Below are 23,184 nucleotides of genomic sequence, written 5' to 3' on the forward strand. Positions count from 1 at the left end.
TAAATTGCACAACGAGCCACTTTTCTTCAGCACCCGCTTCCTGGAGAAAAACGCGGAGCGCGTTTCCGTCCACCCCCCCCCCCCCCCCCCTCCGCTTTTATCCCCCCGCGCCCCAGTCGGTCTGTGTGCGAATCGGGAGCGTGCGTTGCGAAACGTGCTTAAAAGCCAGGAAATATATATATATACACTGAATATAATAATCTCCGTGCAAACAGAAGGCGCAGGGAAGCAGCCTCCAGGCCGATCTCCGCGGCCGCACCCCTCAAGCAGAACTTCTCTCGCTCGCTCCCTTCTCCCCCACCTCCGGAGCCCGGCGTCCCCGCCGCCACCTCCCCCCGCCCGCCCCCTCCCTCTTTCGCTCCCTCCCTCAGGCTGCTGCTGCTGCTGCCGCCGCGGCCTTCCCCCCGCTCTCTGCCGCCGCTTCCCTCCGCCGTCTCCCTCCGCCCTGGGAGCCGGGCACTATTTCTCCTCCCCCTGCCCTGTGCGCTGGGTGCCTGTGGAATGCTGCGCGCTGGGCCCGGCCGCGGCGGCAGGATACAGCCAGCCCGGCGCTCGCTATAAGAGCCTCCTTGTGAGCGCCGCCATTTTAAGCCTCTCGCCCGGTTCGGTGCTGGGAGCAGCAAGCAGCGGCGCTCGGGGACTGCCGCCGCCGCCTCGCACGGTCGCCACACGGGAGGCAGCGGCGGGGGACGCAGCCGGGAACGAGCTGAGCGAAGAGGAGAAGGGCGGCACGAGGAAAGGAGCGACGGATCCGGCTGGGATCGCCCGGGCGGCAGCAGCTGCGGCAGCCGGAGCCCGGGGGGACGCTGCGCTCTCGCCTCAGTGCCACGTTAGTGCTGCCGCTTCGTCCTGCGGGACCTCGGGGCGAGCCCCTCCCTCAGCGGGGAGCGGGAACACGGGGGTCCGGACTGCGCCTGGGGCGGGGGGCTCCGGGCGGGGGGGCGGAAGGGGTCGGGACAGCTGCGGGAGGCGGCAGCTGCGGCCCCCGGGGCCTCTCGGGAAGCGCGTCCTGGGGCGAGGCTCGGTGGGCTCGGGGCTTCTCGGGAGGGTTTTTCGTTTCTCGGGGAGTCATCGAGCCGCAGTCGCTGTGGCAGCGGGATGTGTGTGTGGGGGGGGTGGGGAACGGAGAACCGTGGGTTTGTTCGTACCGAGTGTAACGAACTAAGCGCGGCCGCTGCAGCCGGCAGGAGATAACTGATCTGCTGCCGCGTGGGTTTTCAGTCTTAATTGCGTGCCTGTATGTGCTGGAGGGCTTGCGCTGCTGGTGGGGGTCCGCGAAGTGCGGTTTGTGACACCCTGCAGCTGGGGGTCCCGTCTGGGGACCGCGGTTACCCCCGGCTGAGGCGCTCGGGAACAACTTCGCGGTCGCTCTCAGCAGCGTTATGAGCAACTCGCTTCCGACTCCCCGTGAAACGGGAGAGCCAGGTGTGTGCCCTCTCCTGAAAAGCCGCCTTCTGTGCGCGGTCGGTCGCTCCTGGGGCGGGTTTCTCAAAAAGGTCCTCAAACCCTAAATTATCCTTTAGCTGAAACTCGCTGCAGGACGTCGTGCAGTTGATCGGATTCTCTCTTCTCAGAAGAGATATTGCCGGCAGAGGTTTCTGGGAAGGGAGGAGAGGCTGTGAAAGTACCGCGGGCAGGCTGTGACTTCGGGAGCAGCGGTGTTGATCTTTGCAGTCGGCTGTTACTTCTTGATCTCTTTCTCGTGGAGCGGCCATTGTTCTGACACTCGGTACGTTCCAGACATCTGTGGTCCTCCCATCCCCCAAAGTATGCAGTGGTGAATGGAAAGAGGCCGGGCTGGTATGCTGAGGTCGGGGGAAGGAAATCAAGGAGGGGTTTTAGTAAAACAGGATCTTTGTGTGCTGGGAATAGGGCGAGGGCAGGCTAGGAAACTACCTGGACGTGTCGCTATTTCCTTCACCTTAAGTTCAGACGAACAGGAGAGAAACTTCACTTAACAAATTTGCTTCTGAATGGCAGAAAGATCCTTCTGCAAGCCTTTAAAACTGCAGTGAGGGAGAAGCTCGCTGGTGTTTGTTAGGTTAAGTTGTAATGTGAATTTCAGTAACTGACAATGCAGGAAGCTAATGTTAATCTTGCACCCTTCATAAAAGATGCTGACAGCTGCAGTTATCTGTCTGCTGTGTCTGCTGCGGAACGGCTGGTACTGCTGGAAGTGAGCTGCTGAAGTGTACAGGAAAAGTCTTAAACCTCTAAATTCAGACATTGCAGGAAGCATCAGATTGAGTGCTGGGCTCTTCTGGAGCTCTGAGGAAATGTCATTGTTCTGTGGCTATTAGTTCACAAATTTGTTTAGTTATAAATTGATGGATCCAAGAATGTTCATGTTGATGTGTTTGACTGCTTCATTTCAGAGTGTAGGGAAGAAATCAGTAGAAATACCCTGATGAAAGGACAAAGCAACAGAGCTTTTAAAAGCAAGGATTTGCTGTAAGCAAATCTTGATCGGAGAAAGTCAGTCCGTTCTTCAAATGCCGTGTTCTTTTACATCCCCTGCAAACCAGGCTTCCTGTTCTTGCTAAAGCAATAAATGGGCCGGGCTGCTTGCCTGGTACGTTCTCATGAATGCTTGCATGTTGCTGTGACTGCCTGGTGTGTCAGCAACCAGATTATATTCTATATCAGTCCTGAAACCTCACTGCCTTTCAGAGGTGAGGCTTTCTTTGTATGGTGAATGTTGGTTTTTAGTGACTTAATACCAGCAGAAGTTTGTGCTTCATTTTTCAGAACGCAATACTTAAGTGAATTCTTCTGTAAAGGAGAGAAGTCAGTACTGGTGGCCTTCTAAATGAAATTTGGAGTAGAGAGACATGTAGCAGTAAGGGAACAGGAAAGAGCAATTGTAATCTTCTGTCTTTGTGAATGGAAGTCTGAATGCGTTTGAAACTTACAGATAAAGATGTTTCTGCAGAATACTGTCTGGTAGGCAGATTAGTGTGCAAACACAGCAGTAATCAGAATCACTCCTATTAACTCGGTTAAAGCTGGCAACACAGGGCTTGCAGTGATGAGGGCAGCAAAACTCGTTCTGTAACTCTGGCAGACTGCATACTGTGGCAGGAAAATCGGGACTGACCTTACTTATCTTGAACATCATATACTTCATGGGGCCTGATAAGACTTGGTGAGAAACTATGCAGGCAGCCGAGACTTGTGCACGGCTCCTCGAGCATGTGGCTGCAAATCCTGAGCCTCCTGCCTTTTTGGGTGGCTCTGCAAGAGCTCCAGCTTAGCCATGGCACCCTGCTAATTCTGCAAACAGTGTGGCACTGAGTACTGCATGTGACTTCCTTGTCTGTTCAGGTGAAATGACTCTCCTGGTAAAAGAGGGCAGACATTATTGCTGGCTTTCTGGCTAAGCGTCAGAAGGCTTGTATTGGGGTGCTTTGCTGTGTGACCTATCCACTGTATTGGTTAGGGTTACCAGTGCAAGTAACTTAACTGGTTAATTTTAATACCCATCTCTGATACTTGATTCTGAGTGAGAATTTTCTATAGGCTGTGTTGGGACTATAGTCCCAAGGGGTCATGACTTAATATACTTGTCTTTTTTGAAATGAGGAAATAAGTAGCCAGAAGTTTGGGTTTTTTTGCGCTGACAGATAAAATTCAGGTGCAAGAGAACTTACAATGCTTTTTGCTGGTACTTGTCTGTATGGAACCCCATTGTGATAGTGTGAGTAGAAGAGAAGTATTTGCAGGTTAACTTGGGTTTGATTCAAAAGCAAGATGTGTCCATTGTTTCCCTCATCTTGGGAGGTATGGGTGCAGAAGTTGCATGTGACTTTAGTTACAGGAACTTTGAACATGTTCCCATTTGCTTTAGGAAACAACACGTGTTGACTCACTATTACAGAAATGGAATGTCTGCTCTGCTAGTTAACACTAGATAAACTATAGTTTAAGGAATAAATTCATCCATGTAAAGGCTGAAAGATTTAATCTAGTATCCTAGACTCCTGCTTTTAAAAGGTAGCTTGAGCTAGCTGGAACTCATTGGAGTTGGCAAATGCTAAGCGTGTGGTTTAAGGGTATTTGCTGGAACTAGCATTTGTAGGTTGACTTGCTGTGCTGAGTAGATTTGTAGAAATTAGAGAAGTTTGCCAACTCTGCAGCAAATGTAGCAAGTATTCCTGTATTGTCCTGGCAACAATTCAGGTGCCCTCCAGTGGTCAAAACTCCTAACATCCTAGAGGTGCTGATAAATGCTGTTACATTGTCAATTCATCTTAATTAAAAGTGAGCTGAGCGTTAGTGTGTTTGATAGGCAGTGCTTGTTGCACTATTGTAAATACTTCTCCATTCTGACAGACGAGCTAAGGCCACCAGTTCATATGTGCACTCATTTCATAAGTCTTTCACTGGTGTCAGTGCATTTATGACTAATCCCTCTGGTTTCTTAAACCTGAGATTAATGTTTAACATCCATATTTGGGGTTGGTTATGCAGCTGCAGCTGGAGGAGAAACTAGATTATGGTTGGATACTTTAGGAAGGGAGATACAGTGGCAATTTAGAAAGCATTTGTCTAGCAATAGTTCTGTAATACAGTGGCTGTCTGTCTTATTGATACCTTCTATCATTAACTGTGGAATTACTGTGTTGTTTTTACATTCTGGGCAGGAAGTTTGAGAGCTGACAGTGTGCTGTTACTGAGCTGCTTTAGTGGTAAATGAAATGTGATGCGATTGTCAGAGTTCTTGTAGACTGTCTCTAAATGGCTGTCAAGGCAGGCTTGTTTTCTGTATGTGACTTCTTAAGACTTAAGGAGGATGTTAGGTCCTCACTACTGCTCTTTCCACTGAGGAATTCTGAATTGATAAAAGCAGGGGTATGTGGAGCAGGATCTACAAATGGTGCGAGCAGGTTAGCAAAGTCCGCAAGCAGTACAACTATTAGCAGAAATGCTAGCCTGTTCCCAACTGAGGAAGGCAGGGGTACACATAATGTAGGTGATAGTTGCATCCCTCAAATTAAAGGAGGTGATTTTTTAATCTGTGATAGAACTTCTCTTAGTGCTTTGCCTGGCTGTGGAAGTACTCCAGCATAATGAATGCTGCATGAAAGCCCACATCGGAACTGCTTGCTGGTGAGTAGATCAAGTTGAGTCTGTTGCTGAGCAGAAGTGACTTAGTAACTGTTTTGAGGTTACAGGCATGCATCTGTGGTGCTTAGCTGATTTAAACAATGAAGACAGAGTAATTGGGTTGATAATACAAGTTCATAACTAGATTAAGTTCATAAACTTGGAACTGTCATAGCAGTCCTTTAATGCTAGGCTTCAAACTGTTGTCACGTGGTTGGTGTATACACTATGTGGAGGCTTTTTTTTCCTCTGTGCTGTGTATGTAGCACTCAATAAGTAGTTGATGCAGTCTCTTCCATCCTATCTTAAATGTTAAGATTATGATCAGCTCCTCTTAGAGGAGGAAGAGACATAAATATTTGAGCCAATGTGGACTACTGTATTATAGTATTTTGCTAGTGTTATTTGCCAGTGAAATGCTCTCAAGCCATTGCTTTCAAGCATGAACTGATGATTTCAACAGTCAGCTTGATCACAGCTGTTGCTTCTGTCTCTTGGAGGCAACAGAAGTCTTTATAGAGCACAAACAAAATCCCAGTGCACAGTGTAGCTTTGAGAAGATTGCTTTGGCTGTTCCATTTGTAGGTCATGTTAGAAACTGTTGAGTGTACTTCCATGATTTCTGAACACAAAGGATGTTAACAGACTTCCTGCAGAATAACTCCTGTGGATCCTAACGCACTAACGTCAGCAAAGTGATAAAATCCAGTGCTGTCAGATTCAAGATACTGCAGTAGAAATGCTCCTTTAAGTAGCAGAGTTTGTGGACAGAGGAGGTGCTGCCTTTGCACTGTTAGTTACGTGGCAGGGCATATATGCAGGCTTTCCAGTAGCATGTGAAGCTTCAAAGTTCATCTCTTAAAGTGATTTTTTTTTTTTTTTTTTCAGCTCAGTGCTCTGATAAGCTGAATTATCTTTTGATTCAATTGCCTTTTGACATTGGTCTGTGTTCTCCAGGCACCCATTTTTACACGTTGGAACTTATCTTAAGCATTTGTTGGCTGACCAGTAGCTCTCAGACCAGTGTTAAGTGTTCCTTTACTGAAACTTTTAATAGGCTGTTTTTAACAGGGTACTTAAACCTTACTGCTTGTGAAGAGCCTGGCTAATTGAACAGGCTGCTAGGGCCTGTATGCTGTGTCTGTTACTCGGAAGTGCTGCTCTCCAGAGCCATTCAGTGCCTGCAGCTGAAAGCCAGTTCGGCAGTGGGAGCTCACTAAGTCTTCCTGATGCATTCCCATTACCTAAACTATGGTCAGTGGCTAAAATTGTGCCTCTGTGATAGACTGGAACTCTTCTGGGTGGCATTTTGTAAGCAGGGTGAGGAGAAAGCAGTGAGCACTACACTGTAGTCTTAGCTGCACTCAGCTTGATGTGCTCACAGTTAATCACTTGACAAGCTGAGTGGGCATGGTTCTTCACCAAGTAGCTGTCTCTTCTAGAGAGGAAGGGTACAGCTGGTGAGTGCCCTGTGCCGTCAGATAGCTAGTGCTGTATCTGGCTGTGTGTGCAGCTTTCCTGCTCCTCTGTGAGTGAGCATGAGGATGTATGGATTCAGGGAGGAGCCTTTCTTTTTCTGGCCATGTAATCTGAGTCTTTGACTTTTTTTTTTTTTTTTTGAGTTTAAACTAGTCAGGACAGCTAGATGCCTTGACTTTAGTTCCCTTAAGCACTTGTAATCAACTTTCTTAGAGAAAGAAAGCAAGAACAGAAATATTTGCCTGCTGCTTGCTGTAGATAATGAGCATGTGCATAGAAACTCAGTGCTCTTAATTGGCCTTAGATTGCTGAGATGACTGAAAATAGAATAGTGTAATGCTTCATTTTGTGATGTGGCATCAAACGAACTCCTACAAGAGTTAGTGTATAGAGGCCAACCTGCTTTTTGCACAGGGGGCCTTTAGATAACTTCCAAGGCAGAAGGCAAGGGCTAGAAATCTGGGGGGAGGGAGGAGGAGATAGAGTAACAAGATGGGATATGGTAAAAAGCAAAGAACTTTTATTGAGCATTAGCTGATTGATCTTTGTGTGTTTCAGGTACCCCTTTTCCATTTAAATACTGCCCATAGGTTACTTGAGCTTGTTTGTTGCCTCTTTCCACATGTATTAAGGATATGTAAAGCTTGATGGTGTCAAACTGTTCTCTTTTGTGGGAGGTCACTGAAACAGGTAATACTCAGGCTTCTTAATTTCCCAATGCTTACCTGAAGAACAATTTTCTGTGTATAGTCTGTGTTAAGAGTCAAACTTGTGATCTGATTATTGAAATTAAGAACAAAAAGTCACTGATGGCAAGGCAACTTCCACCTTTTTGTAGGCATCAGCAGAATGTGTTGTCAGAGATATCAGAGTTGGATAAGTTCTGTTGCATTTACATAGAACATTGCACTTACCAATGGATTGAAGTATCCTTCCTTGGTAATTGGTGGGAATGATTAAAGTTCATTAATGCATTTGCTCTGTTGAAGACTAGGATTGGCAAACTGGATGTGGTGTGGTACCTGCTGCAGAAAGAAAGTTAGATTTCCTGTCACTTGGTAGCTCTCAGTTGTGTTTTTTCTTAAACTGCTGCCATAGCTGAGGTTGCAGTGTGTTAACTACTGAACCAGTAAGGCTGCTGTGACTCATGGCATGACATTTCTTGGGGGATTGAGGGCTGGATGAGTATTTCTACCACCTAAACAGAAGGGCAGTTCACGTGTTCTAGGACTGTGAAGACACACGGTACGTTTTCTTTTTCACAGCAGTAAAAACGAATGGTGTTTCCCCATGCTGTATGGCTTGACCTGTTAGCAAATAAACTGTAACAAAACACTTTCATCTTGTGTTAAGTCAGCTTGCTTGAAATATGAAGTCAAATTAATATCCTGATTCCAGATATGGATCTGGGTAATCCTTAATTTCACTGTCTCAGTCTGAGAACAAAGTAGTCTGTTGCTTTGCTTAAATGTGATTACTTGCAGCCCTGAACCACTGTTAGAGGCAGCTTTTCAGTGTGATCCAGAGTAGTTGTTGTCTGTCCACGTCCATAAACTGCTGGTCTGAAGAGCAATTTGAAAAACTAAGGTTCCTCAATTCAGAAGCTACTGCTGGTGCAAGACAAATCTGGCTTTAATCAAGGCCTGCCTGTGCTTGGCTGTAACTACCTTCAAACTCATCTCTATTTGTTGCAAACAGTTACCACAAAGATGGTTACTCTTGGAATTGTCAGGGGGACTGAGATCTGCCAGCATCAGTGCTTCACACAGAGTGGGAATGCTACTTGGTACTTGGTTTGTGGATATGGAATGTATTTAGAGAAAACTGTTTTTTTAACTTTGATACCTTTAAAAGAATGTTTCATGCTAAAGATTTATTTAAATAAAACTTAACTTTCATATCTGTTTCTGCTCTGAAATAAAGATCTACTCATTGAGAACAAAGTCTGTAAACCCAACTGTCGTTCTTACACTGAGCTTCTGAAATTCCTTAAAATACACAGAACCCACATCCCTGGAATTTCTTATTAACCTAACATGAAAGACCTTTAAAACCAGCATCCCAGAGCTCAGTGGAAGCTAGAAATTGACCACATTCAATTTTTTGTGTGTTCTTTGGAAGGACAGGGAAGAAGAGGATTTTTCCTCCTGTTGGGATAGAGAATAATTAGAAACTTAAGGCTCAATATGTGAGCAGCTTTTACTTTTCAAGATACTGAAGGAAATCCATATAGATTCAAACTTCAAGGCATGATGGACTCTTCAGGTTCCAGGTTATTTCACAGGGTTGGAAGGGACCTCAAGAATCATGAATCTCCACCCTCCCACCACATGCAGGGCCACCATCCTCCCTGTTTAATACCAGACCAGGCTGCCCAGAGCCCCATCCAACCTGGCCTTGAACATCTCCAGGGACGGGGCATCCACAACCTCTCTGGGCAGCTGTTGCAGCATCTCACCACTTTCTCTGTAAAGAACTTCCCCCTAAATCCAACCTAAATCTCCTTTCCCTCAACTTAAAACCTCGTCTTGCTGTTATCTACCCTTTCAAAGAGTTGGCTCCCCTCCCGTTTGTAGGCTCCCTTTAGGTACTGATAGGTTTCAGTGAGGTCACCCCACAGCCTTCTTTTCTCCAGGCTGAACAAGCCCAGCTCCCTCAGCCTGTCTTCATAGGGGAGGTGCTCCAGTCCCCTGATCATCTTCGTGGCCTCTCTCTGGATCCTCTCCACCAGCTTTCTGTCTTGTACTGGGGGCTCCAGACCTGGACGCAGTACTGCAGATGGGGCCTCACAAGAGCAGAGCAGAGGGGGGCAATCACCTCTTTGTCCCTGAAGTATTTCCCTTACTTTGATCAGCAAAGTTTCAAGCTGAATGCCAGTATCCAAGTGTAATTGCTTTCCATAATTGCTATACATGTTTTTCTCTGTAGGTGAATTAGTTTTTTTAGGTCCCTTGTAGCTTTTAAATAGCATCATAGAATCTCTCAGGGTGGAGGAGTCCTTAACAAGCATCAGGTCCAACCACAACCTAACCATACTGACAATTCTCTGCTAAATCATGTCCCTGAGCACCGCATCCCAATGGATGTTAAACATTCGGAGATGGACAAAGGAGCTAAAATGATGGGATTCCCTCTATGGAGAAGAAAAAAACAAGTTTCAACTTGTTCTAGGCTTCCTGTTCATCAGTTCAGTGCTATTTGAAATCAATACTGAAGTGTGTATCTCAGTTGGATCGTGTCTCTGTGTGACTAAAAGCAGTGGAAGTAGGCCTGCCTGCTGCGAGGTTGTGCAGCTGAAGTTAAAACTGGGGGAGAGAAGCGTGGGCCAGCTTTTCCTTGGTAAAAATAAAAACTGGAGGAAAGAGCGAAGAAGTATTTTCATATTTAATGTGGTAAAAGAGGCAGATCACAAAATTAGACCCAAAGAAAGCTTCCAGCAGTCATTGCATGTACTTCTCTTCTTCAGCTGTAGGTGTGAGCCGTGATTTTAACTGCTGCAATTTCATTATGAGATGAAGATTTGCTTGTTCTAAGCAAGAAAGTCTTTGTGACATTTGGTGCTGATGGTTAATTTAAAGATGCAGCTCTGTAGTCGGTCCTAGATGAGACATGGATTGTGAGAGCATGGGCAGTGGGCTTTAAATAGGTCAATCGATGGGGATGTGTCAGACTTCCTTTCCCATATCAGGCTTTCCAAAATGCTGCTTTCAAACAAAAGATTTCTGAAAGACTTAAAAACTTTGTTATTCAGCTTAAGCACTTACCCAGTTTGTAGGTTATCACATCTACCAGGCATAAATGGAGTCAATTTTAATGAAGGTTTTCTATTCAGATGAAGGCAATAACCTTGAAAGAAGGTGGAAATACTTTGTTTAATATCAGCTGCAAATATGAGCTGTTGTGCAGGCTAGGAGATTGACAGTGAAAGTGAGTTTATTTTAGACAAAGTACAGAAAAGTTGCAAATGGTGTTGTCTTAATGTAGCAGGCAGGTAAACACCAGGCTGGTACTTGCCTCCTGCAGCAGGCTTTTCTCCTAATTCTCTCCATGTGTAGGACAGCAAAAGTAAACAATTTTGTGTGCTTTGTGTCCTGCTGGAGCTGCTTCTCTTTAGAAAGAGAATTAGGTTTCATTGAAGCTGACTGATCATTTACCTGCTTGGCATATACTGTCCTTGAAAATGAGAAGTTAATGCCAAAGGTTGATCGATCATTAAAATATTCCTCATCTTTCGTTCCTTGAGAACAGAGAAATTTGAATTACTCTTTTTTCAAGTTAAACTTGTTCTACTCACAGAAGATCTCAAATGCATGCATGGGACTGAAGGTACGTGGTGCAGTCCAGTGCAGTGCCTTGTTAGTACTCCTCATGAGAAAATTGGTGCATGTTCATTATAAAAGTCCATTAAAAGCTGGAGCTGACGGTGCTCGCTAAATAAATTGATGTCTATAAATTGATGTCCTGATGGAGGTTTATAAGAGGTTCATAGAACTAACCATTGGTAATGCAGCCATGTGGATATATGTTGTGCATAACATGATACTTCGAGGAATTCAGGCCTGAATTCTGGCAGTAGGCACTCAGTAAAACTAGTGAGGGCTACGGAAGTTTGCTATGATGCTAATATTCGTTTCTGAGATGCATTAAATCCTTCTTCTTCCTGATGATTCAGATCCGTGACCTTGACAATGCAGTGTTTCTAGTCCTGCCTCCAGGAAGCCTGAGGAGGAGCTCGATGTAAAGGAGCCTCATGATCTTTGCAGGGTTGGGATTTTCCGGTTTGTTTACCTTTCCCTCAATGATCCACTTTCATGGATCATTGTTACCTCATGGAGAGGTAACAGCACAAACCTTTGCACCTAGGCTGGGGTTGTTGCTGTCAGAGGCAGCAGTTTGCTTAGTGATACGCACTGGGAGGAGTCAGCAGCTTGCCTGGGCTCTGTTGAACCCCTCGTAAGGAGAGAACAGAGTAGGAAGCGAAATACAGAAGAACATTCAGTTGCCGAAACCCTAAAAGCAGTCGGAACATACTGCTTTTCCCTGGCTGGCTTTAATCTGTGGTTATTTTTAACTTTGAGGATTAAATCCAATTTCACATCTAAATTTGGAATGCTGGCTGGAAGTGCTGGGGGGCTTTATGGTTGTATGAAATGCAGATTAGGAAGTTAGAAACTTTGAGGTGCGGTAAGCAGGCTGATCTAAGGTCAGCGCTTCAAAGTCACGCTGTATCTGGCTGGTAATGCAGCTCTGAATGCTTTACTCTGTTGTCACTGCTAACCTGCAGGTGTTCTTCAGCTTCATTTTTAAATGTTATTGCTGTGCACTGACTGATGTGCTTTGTTGGATCAGTACCGCTGCTCGTCTGATTTCTTCAGGATGTTGAAAGTGAGCCATTTTGGAGTGCAGTTGCTGTAAACGAGCTGCCTTCCTTTGTGCAGAGTTCAATAGCAGAAGGAAGTGATGTGTGTTTCCCCAAGCTCCCTATTGCAGATTTGAATGTGAGGTGGTACTGACTGTCTTGGTGCTCTTGGCTATTCATCTACTGGAGTAACTTTGGAACTAATCTGGTGATTGGTTTCTTATTAGCAGAGCAGGCAAGGGAGCTTACAGTCAGCATTGATCTTTTGTGCAAAGGATACTGAGCATAGCAGATTACCTTCAATACTCTTCTGCTTCTGTCTGTGTGGAAAGTGTTACTGGGGCTGGCAAAATAATGCATGAGCTTGCGTGCTATCAGGGTGTTGTATCGGCACTTGTGCTGACTTAGACAGCCAGGAGAACTTACTTATTAATGGTGAAGTGATAGCTTGAGTTAGTTTCTCTTTCCCTTTCTTTACCAGCGCTTACTCCCAAACTCTTAGCAGCATCTGGAAAGAATTGTTTTGCAGCATTTGAGGTAGTGGAATGTGTGAAGCAGACTGAAGCAGCTCGTCTCCTCAAGGCTACAGAATAGGATCCATTTGGAAACGTCAGCATTTCCTACTGCTTAGCAGCATATTTACTGTATGTTGTGTTGTATCTTAAATCAGCTCCGTGCTGCTTATCTGCTACAGAGGCAAATCTGCTGTCCATTTTAAAAGAGTCAGGAAAGGGCTGCTGCCAGAAATGGTGGGAGCACTAAATCAGGACAGGCAGCACTGGCGTTTGTGCAGCAGAGTAATGGGTTTGCTCAGGAACTGCTTGGGGTATCCTGCAAGTGGCTCAGGCAGCAAAACACAGCGTTGCCTCAGCATTGCGTAGTCGATTCACTGAGAGCCCTGAAACTGCAGGCCTGTCTTCTGTTGAATTATCATTTTCTAAAAGCTGCTCCTGAAGGAAATCCTTAAACTGCTAAGTCTGTCTTTACACAAATAAAGCGTCAAATGGACTTTGTTCTCCTGACACAGTACAGCAGACCTGTCCTTGCCGTTACTTCATTGTCTAGGAATGTTTTGATCAGCATAGCTCTAACACCGAACACACACTGAAAGCTGATTGCTGGAAGAGATGGTTTTGCTCTCTGCACTAGTTACCACTACAAATGTTTCTGCTTGGCTAGCTCCCAGAAAAGGCTGTCATCAGCACTGTGTTTGTGCTGGAAAAAAAAACAAACAACCCTCCAATAAAACTGATACAGACTAGTAACAAAAAAAAACCCTAACACAACGGAGACAGCAGTCCCCCAGAGTTGGACTGCATGGGGAAGGGGAGCAAATAAAAGCACAACAGCTTTGACTCACCACTGTAAAGTAGCAGCGTTGAGTTTCTCCGTCTGTGTTAACGAGGAGAGAGCTACAAATGTATGGTGCAAGTACTTCGGTAGTGTGTGGTGATATTAAAAGGATGTGCATACGAGATTTGATACAAGATTTAATCATAGCTCAGCTTCCTGTGCCTTGGATTTCAGAAAAAAAAAAAGTGGCGTCTTAATGAGTGCAACTGAAGCAGAGTTCTTGATTTTCAAACCTGGTTCAGTTTTCCATTTTAAGTTCACAAAAAAAGTATTTTATATAGAAAGAAGCCTTTTTTCTTGTGGAAAGTGAAGAAGGAGGTTCAGTTACAATTTTTTGCAACACTGAAATGATGGTAGATTGCCTTAAATGGTCGTTAAGCTTTCCTGGCAGAAATCCTTATTGTAGCCCCATATCAAGCAGTTTCGCTAATATCTTCAGAGTGAGAAGGGAATGAGCAATTCCAGTGTTTAGCCATTGTCTCTGCAGCACATCTTGGGCAGAAGTGAATGTATCTTACATACAGTCTGCCAGAAGTCTGGGTGATGTATCTCATTCTTCTGTGTCCATAGGGGGGTTGCTAATTAGCACTGATATACTCTCTGTAGCATTGACGTGGCAATATGTGTAAGCTTTAGATTGCAGTTCTACTGTTAGAATATGAAATCCTGTCTTACTACCTCTGATTAGTGTTTAATAAGCTCTACTCTTGCTCTTTTTTAGAGTCTCTGAAAGGTAGCAAGAAAGAGTTCTGGGAGCACAGCAAGGAACATGGCAACCCAAGGTATATAATTTATTACACTTAATTTTTTATTAGACTCTACCAGTTGTAATAAAGAAGAGTTAAACTGGCTCCTTACTTTCCTTTTTATCTTTTCTAAGTCTCTTGGATAGAATAATGCTTACTGTATTGCAGCAATTAATCTTACCACAGTAACTTCAGCCTGCAAAGAGTTTTGTCATCGTAAATGTTTTGAGTCACCTAAGTATGGCCAGGTACCTAATCATATGATGTGGAAAGGGAGCCTTTAAGCAGCAGTCTTAAGTCCTAACAACAGTGATTGCTCTGTCTGCTAGTCAGGCTTATAAATGTCTGCACTGGTATAATGCCTCAGTTTAAAATGGCTGTCTCATTTTCTGTGCTGGACTCAGCTGGGCTGAGGTAGCTGTTTGTAACAGTTTATTTTACTGTGGAATCCTAGTTATTTTTTGAAGGACTAATACATGTTGGAGTAATTCAACTAAACCAAATTGTTCAATGATTTGTTACAGCTGACTTGATGGAGTTGGATATGGCCATGGAGCCAGACAGAAAAGCTGCAGTCAGTCATTGGCAGCAGCAGTCGTATCTGGACTCTGGTATCCATTCCGGTGCCACAACAACTGCTCCGTCTTTGAGTGGCAAAGGAAATCCTGAAGAGGAAGATGTGGACACAACACAAGTCCTGTATGAGTGGGAGCAAGGGTTCTCTCAGTCCTTTACCCAGGAGCAAGTTGCTGGTAAGGCCTTCTCTACTACACCAGCTTGTTTAGACGTGCAGCTTAATTAATACAGAAACGTCAATACTGAATTATTATTAATCTAGAGGAATATTATTCCTGTTTGAGTTAAAGACATATTTACCTTGGTTTTCAGATATTGATGGCCAATATGCAATGACTAGAGCTCAGAGAGTGCGTGCAGCTATGTTCCCTGAAACACTGGATGAAGGAATGCAAATCCCATCCACACAATTTGATGCTGCCCATCCAACTAATGTGCAGCGCCTGGCTGAGCCATCCCAGATGCTGAAACATGCCGTTGTTAATTTGATAAACTATCAGGATGACGCTGAACTTGCAACTCGTGCAATCCCAGAACTGACCAAACTGTTGAATGATGAGGACCAGGTAAGTGTTTCATATTTTGTTAACTTTGGTCTAGCGTGCCTGTGGGGATCTGTTGATGTCCTTACACAGAAGCTTTCTTTCCATACTCCTGTAGGTGGTGGTAAACAAGGCTGCGGTTATGGTTCATCAGCTATCCAAAAAGGAAGCATCTCGCCACGCTATCATGAGGTCTCCTCAAATGGTGTCTGCAATTGTACGTACCATGCAGAATACGAACGATGTGGAAACAGCCCGTTGTACTGCAGGCACGCTACACAATCTCTCACATCACCGTGAAGGCTTGTTGGCAATCTTCAAATCAGGAGGCATCCCCGCCTTGGTTAAAATGCTTGGGTATGTGGATTGCTGAGACAGTAATTTGTGTCTTTGAGCTGTTGGTGGTAGATCCGGATACTCATCAGGCTTTTCCTTTTGTAGGTCTCCAGTGGATTCTGTGTTGTTCTATGCCATTACAACTCTTCACAATCTCCTGTTGCATCAGGAAGGAGCCAAAATGGCTGTCCGTCTGGCTGGAGGGCTGCAAAAAATGGTTGCCCTGCTCAACAAGACAAACGTTAAATTCTTGGCCATCACGACAGACTGTCTTCAGATTTTAGCCTATGGCAATCAAGAAAGTAAGGTAAGTGCTTCAGCTCTTGAACCTCTTCTAATGAGCAGGCTTGCCAAGGATGGCTTTAAAGGATCTTGTGTACTGACGTCTTTGTTCTGAATCCCATGTCAAGTTAAGGATTTTGTCAACTGCCGAGCAGTTTGCCAGTCAGTCCTGGCCTTGAAAGAAGGATGCTATTTTGTGGAAGTGTTCATGGTCAAACAGTTTACAGAACTGACCAGTAGTTGTTTTTTCAGAGATCTGTAGCACACGGTCTGTGCAAGCCAGCCTACTCGCATGACCAGGAGGTGACAGATAAGTGCTATATTGCTATATTTCTGCTGTCTTTCAGCTGATTATTCTGGCAAGTGGTGGACCCCAAGCTCTAGTAAACATAATGAGGACCTATACTTATGAGAAACTATTGTGGACCACGAGTAGGGTGCTGAAGGTGTTGTCAGTCTGCTCCAGCAACAAACCTGCTATTGTTGAGGCTGGTAAGTACATTCCTTGTACCTCTTTCTCCTTTCCCCTTTCCTTTCCCCTCTTCTCCTTTTTTTTAAATAAATGTATACTGGACTTCAGAATCAGTACATTCTGCATTAACGAGAACAGAAGCTTGCCAGCGTTGGAAATTAAACACAGTTGGTCTTTTGATTTATAACTAGTTTTAGAGGCCTTAAGTGTGCAGAAGTATGAAAGACAGTCTGGTTTTATTAAGTCTGATGTGGAATTAGCTATGTGCCTTTATGGCTGAATGTTGTCAGAATTGTCTCCTTAGAATATTAATACATTTTAAGTCAACATCACAAAGAGAATCACAGCATTTTTTCTTTGTATGTATTGAAGGGTAAGGGTCTAGGCATAGTAGGGTACTAATCCAAAGAAAGAACCAGAAGCTTGTGAGATACTGTGAGAAAAATTATTCCATTTACAGGGTGAGCATTTGAGTAACAGTGAGTGACAAACATGTACCATTTCCTTCTAGGTGGAATGCAAGCTTTAGGACTCCACCTTACAGATCCAAGTCAGCGTCTTGTCCAGAACTGTCTCTGGACTCTGAGAAATTTGTCAGATGCAGCAACCAAGCAGGTAAATGGGCCTTCTCAGGGATCAGGATCAAAATAGTGGGAGAGGAAAGAGACTAAATTTTCTTCTACTCTTTTTGCAGGAGGGAATGGAAGGCCTTCTAGGAACTCTCGTTCAGCTTTTAGGATCAGATGATATTAATGTTGTGACTTGTGCTGCCGGAATCCTTTCTAATCTTACTTGCAACAATTACAAGAACAAGATGATGGTCTGCCAGGTTGGTGGCATCGAGGCTCTTGTGCGCACAGTTCTTCGAGCTGGGGACAGGGAAGACATCACAGAACCTGCTATTTGTGCGCTCCGTCACCTCACCAGCAGACATCAGGAAGCTGAAATGGCTCAAAATGCAGTACGTCTCCATTATGGACTGCCAGTGGTGGTTAAACTGTTGCACCCACCCTCACACTGGCCTTTGATCAAGGTAAATAAATAATGGCTGATGTCTGTCAGTGCTGAACACCAGTGCCTTTTTAATGTAACATTAACTGAGAAAAATACTGTGTTTCTGAGGCGTTGGAGAACATAACTTGTCTGATGGAAAGGCTGCTTCAAACGAGCTGCTTTTGAGTTGTCTCTTACCGAGATCCAACTGTTTGGGACCAACTGATTTAATAACAAACAAACAAAGTGCTAAATAGCAAACACACCCCTTACGTTCTCTTATTCCCCACCTCCTTTCTGAACTGCAGGCTACTGTTGGGTTGATTCGCAATCTCGCGCTCTGCCCTGCAAACCATGCCCCGCTGCGTGAACAGGGCGCCATCCCACGGCTAGTTCAGCTGCTGGTCAGAGCACATCAGGATACCCAGCGACGTACTTCCATGGGTGGAACGCAACAGCAGTTTGTGGTAAGTGGCCACCAGGAACTACAGTTACCTAAAGAGCTGTTTTCTTAACATTTGCTCTGGTTTGTATTACTCTGTTGGTATGCTGATCGTTCTGCCTTGGCAGATCTGAAGTGTTCCTGCAGCAGATTGTAGAAATACTGGTTTTGCCTACCCTGGAAAAGAGAGTAGTTCTTTACGAGGAAGTTCCTTCCTTGTTGGAACTATGAGTGTTGGAATGTTGTCACAGCTTAATGTGTATTCTCATGCTTAGGGCTGTACCAGTACAGAGAAATTGCACGGGCTCCATAATTAACATACTAGGTCAGTGTGGCAGGATCAGTCTTGATTTTTCCCTCCCCCTGTTAAACATGGTGACGAAGGGGAAGTTACATGAGCATAGGCAAAAGGAAGCACTACCTACTGGTACAGGACTGTAGTTAATACTTGCACAGTCAGGGCCTCTTAATCACCGAGTAGCACTTTCAAACCTAGTAAAAGGCCAGGCGAATTCAGCTTGGGAAAAAAAAGCAACAGCATTGTCAGACATCAAGTTTATAATGGGCTGGGGAAAAAATGAGAACATAGGAAGATGTTCCACTGAAATGCTTCACTCACTGAATTTAGCTGGATAAACTAGGCCAGGTCTTAGCAGGGATGTTAAGCTGGAAAGCAGCAGTAGGTAGTGAGTACTGAGGCCTGCTGGGGGAGGAATGTGTGTGCAGGAGATGAGTTTGGCTGATTCTTTGATAATGATCAGCTTGCTGACAGTTGTTTTAGAAGATAGTGTTCAAGATCTCAGCTGAAATGCCTTTTCTTTCCCCAACTTAGGAGGGTGTGCGCATGGAGGAAATCGTTGAGGGCTGCACTGGAGCCCTGCATATTCTTGCACGTGATGTTCACAATCGAATTGTAATCAGGGGTCTAAATACCATTCCACTATTTGTGCAGGTAAGCGGGAGCTCAACAAAATGCTGTAGTAAATACTAGAAAAACTAGTATAACTGCTCCAATGCTTTGGTGGTAGAACTGCTAATTTGCATTGTACTTTTCAGACAGAAGAGTTAAAAGAAACCCTGTGTTTTGATTGCAGTTGTTGTACTCCCCCATTGAGAATATCCAGAGAGTAGCTGCGGGTGTACTTTGTGAACTTGCTCAAGACAAGGAAGCAGCTGAAGCAATTGAAGCTGAAGGTGCAACTGCCCCTTTAACAGAACTGCTTCATTCTAGGAATGAGGGTGTTGGTAAGTGAACTTAAAAAAAAATAAGTTTCATACTTTAAGTTAGAAAAGTTGCTAGAAGAATTGATGTTGACTAAATTTGCTTCTTTTAATAGCAACATATGCAGCTGCAGTGCTGTTCAGAATGTCTGAGGACAAACCACAAGACTACAAGAAGCGACTGTCAGTGGAACTGACAAGCTCCCTGTTCCGGACTGAGCCAATGGCATGGAACGAGGTGAGTTGTGTCCCTGTATGAATGGCACCTTGGGCAGACTTCACTTTCAAGTCCCCCCTCCTTCCAGTAGTGAAGTGTAGATGCCATCAGTGATACGGGTTCAGTTTTACACGTCTGTAGCTTCGTTACTCTGCATGTTCAGGTTCAGTGAACACGTGCTCATAGATTTGCAGAAAATTAGGCAAGCTTCAAGTGCTTACTGTTGTCCTAGGAGAACAATTTATTCATAAACAGGTGATGCTGACAGTCTTGGGAATCTACTGCATAGGGCAGGAAACCATTCTAAGACTACAGAGTTGCTCAAGTAGAATGAAGAATGAGCAGTCTCAGAGCTGCTACTTTAGTGCTTTCTTTTCGGATAGGAAGAGTCTAAAGTTTCTAAATCTCATTTTGCTCTGTGTAAAGCTGTGTATAAGAATTCTGTACGTCTCTGTGCTGCTTCTGATTTCAAAGGACAGCTCGGCAGTAACCTCTAGGAATTTCAGCCACTTTTTGCAGATTGTCCAAACCTGATGAACTCTGGTGGCAAATGCTGAGGAAAGAATGATAGGATACAAAGCATAACCATACCATTATCCTGTAAGAACTCTTAGCAAACCCTTTAGGACTAAGAAGCTTGGTGAGGGTATGTCGTTTGTGTTCTCCTTAATTTGAGAATTGAGCTCTCAGACTTGGAAGTATTTGCAAGCTATCACATGAAGTTTTTTCATGCTTAAAGTCCTGCACAGTAAATTGAGACTGAAAACTGCCTTTGGGGCATGTTTCACTAAGTCTGTCTTTCCCCAGATCCTTGAGGTTCAGGAGTTTTATCTTGATACTAGGTAGCAGCCTTTGACTTGTAGTATTTAAGTGCTCATTTCTGATTTCCTAAAGTCTGTATCTGTCTAACATAGTAACATGAGGAAACAAAGCAAAAATGGAAGATCTCTTTGAAATACAGGTTGTTTCATTACACTGCAGACATGCAGTTCAGTAATTTGACAAACCAGGGGAAGTGCAGTGGGAACTAAGTGCTGTGTCGCTAGCTCAGGAATCTCTAGCCAGCTGACTCACAGAGGTTGGGTGGGTATAGCAGAGCAGTGCTCCCAGACCTGCCTCTTCCTACTTGTTCCCAAACAGAAGTCTCTTTCCAGTGATCATGGCTCCTGTCTCTAAATAGGGCTGTTAGACAGTGGGTGCAGATGCTTGGATGAAAAGACATTTCACGTTCACAGAAGTGTAATACTGCTGTGTGCAGTGCAGAAGAGTTGCTAAAAAAGGATTTGTGGCAAGCTTTAGAATTTCTTAAATTCAATTACTAGTGTTGGCCCTAAGAGCTGACATTAAAACTGTTCTGTAACTTTCTGTGCACATCTAGACAGCGGATCTTGGACTTGACATTGGTGCCCAGGGAGAGCCTCTTGGATACCGCCCAGATGGTATGTCTGTTCCATTCCCCTTGACTGAGCTTAAGCTGAATAAAGTCAAGTCACTGACTGTAAAGGAGAACTGCAAATGACTTAAGAGTGAATTACTCTTCAGCAAGATATTGCAAACTGACAGGCAGATGGGGAACTGCCAGTTCAAATAAGCAGTTTCTGCAACACCTCTGGCTGCACTGAAATGGGAGCCATATGAATGTGCAAAATTGGTGTTGCTTGTCTGAGTCTTGCAAGAGAATCTCCCACTGAGCTACTGTTTCCAGAAATCTTTTAAATCCTTTACAGATGGACTTGACAATTCCAAAAGTGCAGTTTTCTTTAAAACAAATGTTGGTATTGTATATATTAGTCTTTAAGTGTCTGTAGACTTAAACTCAAGCCTATCCCCACGGGTTCTGAGCTATTTTTGACTAGTCTTTCAGAAGAAAGTCTGCAGTCTCGTAGCCCGGTTTTGCTGTAGTATTGTTGGATTTTAGTACTGTTGATTGTGCAGACTAATGGCTTGGCTGGAATCTGCTCGTGCTTCTGACTGCAGTGTGCTTTGTCTGCAGAATCACACTGGAAGGCTGTTTCAAACGATGGAATAGTCATTAAGGGCAGGCAGCAGATCGTTTTGAACTTGGCTGAACTAGAAAAACAATTAGATGGCTACAACGATCTTCTCACACACTGATACTTGCAGCTTCTGATGCGTCTAACATCTGTTAACATTATGCTCTTTTTCCCTCTGCCACCTTTAACTTTCCTAGATCCTAGCTACCGTTCTTTCCACTCTGGCGGATACGGTCAGGATGCCTTGGGTATGGACCCTATGATGGAACATGAAATGGGTGGCCACCACCCTGGTGCTGACTACCCAGTTGATGGGCTGCCAGATCTTGGCCATGCCCAGGACCTTATGGATGGGCTGCCTCCAGGTGACAGTAATCAGTTGGCCTGGTTCGATACTGACCTGTAAATCATCCTTTAGGTAAGAAGCTCCAATCTTGAATTTAAAAACAAAACAAGAGAGAAACGAATTACTGGACTCAGGACTTGGTTGGCAGGGAGGGAATGGCTTAAATGGGTCCCAGTGTGACAGAAGACTGAAAAAAAAAAAGCTCTGGAGACACACGATCAGTACACTCCTACAATCCAAACTGACTTCTGCCGTTAAGTGTGGAAGTAATTAACTGTAATGTCTTGTGCATCACCAGCTTCATGCAGTCTTTATGTTAAAATGCTGTTTACTAAGGAACACTGACATTTTAATCTTTTTTTTCTTCTTTGCAGCTGTATCATCTGAATGAACTTGCATTGATTGGCCTGTAGAGTTGCTGAGAGGGCTCGAGGGGTGGGCTAGTATCTCAGAAAGTGCCTGACACACTAACCAAGCTGAGTTTCCTATGGGAACAATTGAAGTAAACTTTTTGTTCTGGTCCTTTTTGGTCGAGGAGTAATAATACAAATGGATTTTGGGAGTGATTCAAGAAATGAGGAATGCACAAGAATGAATTGCAAGATGGAATTTATCAAACCCTAGCCTTGCTTGTTAAAAATTTATTATTTTTTTTAAATCTCTGTAATGGTACTGACCTTTGCTTGCTTTGAAAGTAGCCTTTCTTTTTGCAGTAACTGTTGTTAGTTTTTTTTTTTTTTAAGTCTCTCGTAGTATTAAGTTATAGTGAACATGCTACAGCAGTTTCTAATTTTTAAGGATTGAGTAAAGGTGTAGAACACTAATTCATAATCGCTCTAACTGTATTCTGAATAAAGTGTAACATTGTGTAGCCTTTTTGTATAAAAAAACTAGACAAATAGAAATGGTCCAATTAGTTTCCTTTTTAATATGCTTAAAATAAGCAGGTGGATCTATTTCATGTTTTTGATCAAAAACTTTATCTGGGATATGTCTGGGTAGGGGCCAGTAAGAACTGTTTATTTGGAACCTTGTATTGGACAGTTTACCAGTTGCCTTTTATCCCAAAGTTATTGTAGCCTGCTGTGATACAGATGCTTCATGAGAAAAATGCAGTTATAAAATGGTTCAAAATTAAAGTAAACTTTTAATTCACTCTGTGTCAAATTATTTCAGTCTGTATAGTTATGCTTTGACAGGTCTTCCAAAACCTGTTCTCAAATTGCACAACACTTTCACTACTTCAAAGGCAGAAACCATCCCACTGAGGACTATTCTGTCCTTCAGAGCTCAGAGCAATAACCACAGAGGCTTCCTCCTGCAGTATTTTTTCTCTTGAACTGCAGCTGCTTTGCTGCAGCAGCTTCCTCAGCAAGGCAGCTACACTTAGTGCCTGGCCTGCGAGGCACATACTGCCCTATGGCCAAAAAATCAATTGAAAATTAGGAAGCAGCATATGTCAGAAGCATACTGTCAGCATGAGGGGGAGAAGGTCCTTCACAATTCTCAGCTGTTCCCCTAGCTTTAACTCATTTTCAGGTATACTCAGCTTTCACTTCCCACTTGAGATAGGACCTACATGCAGCTTGCTTTCTCTAGAGACAGCACCTGTGCAGCTGGAAGTGAGTAATGCCATTCTGAACTGCTGGCTAATTTATAGACTGTGCACATCTGCACTCTGCAGCTGTCACCAGCCTCTGCCCAGAGTGCTCATCCTGCC

The 23,184-nt window shown here is 44.2% G+C and overlaps 1 protein-coding gene across 3 annotated transcripts; it reads left to right on the forward strand.

The window, feature by feature from the left end:
• The first annotated feature begins 579 nt into the window (after window positions 1-579).
• Window positions 580-22,619, forward strand: CTNNB1 (catenin beta 1). 3 transcript variants are annotated; one of them, XM_052694302.1, is made up of 17 exons: window positions 581-829; window positions 1,575-1,729; window positions 14,019-14,079; window positions 14,568-14,795; window positions 14,932-15,185; window positions 15,280-15,518; window positions 15,603-15,804; window positions 16,127-16,271; window positions 16,763-16,866; window positions 16,946-17,284; window positions 17,553-17,711; window positions 18,519-18,638; window positions 18,781-18,931; window positions 19,024-19,145; window positions 20,503-20,563; window positions 21,316-21,536; window positions 21,839-22,619. In XM_052694302.1, exons 3-16 carry the CDS (start codon window positions 14,067-14,069, stop codon window positions 21,522-21,524), a joined length of 2,346 nt encoding a protein of 781 aa, XP_052550262.1. In that variant the 5' UTR covers window positions 581-829; window positions 1,575-1,729; window positions 14,019-14,066; the 3' UTR covers window positions 21,525-21,536; window positions 21,839-22,619. The 3 variants fall into 3 exon arrangements, with proteins under 3 accessions (XP_052550263.1, XP_052550262.1, XP_052550261.1); XM_052694301.1 differs by lacking the exon at window positions 1,575-1,729; XM_052694303.1 differs by lacking the exons at window positions 1,575-1,729; window positions 21,316-21,536 and having other exon boundaries at window positions 580-829.
• The last annotated feature ends 565 nt before the right edge of the window (window positions 22,620-23,184 follow it).

This window comes from Tympanuchus pallidicinctus, unplaced genomic scaffold (assembly GCF_026119805.1).
Source record: "Tympanuchus pallidicinctus isolate F22 unplaced genomic scaffold, pur_lepc_1.0 scaffold3, whole genome shotgun sequence".
Classification (NCBI taxonomy): Eukaryota; Metazoa; Chordata; class Aves; order Galliformes; family Phasianidae; genus Tympanuchus; species Tympanuchus pallidicinctus.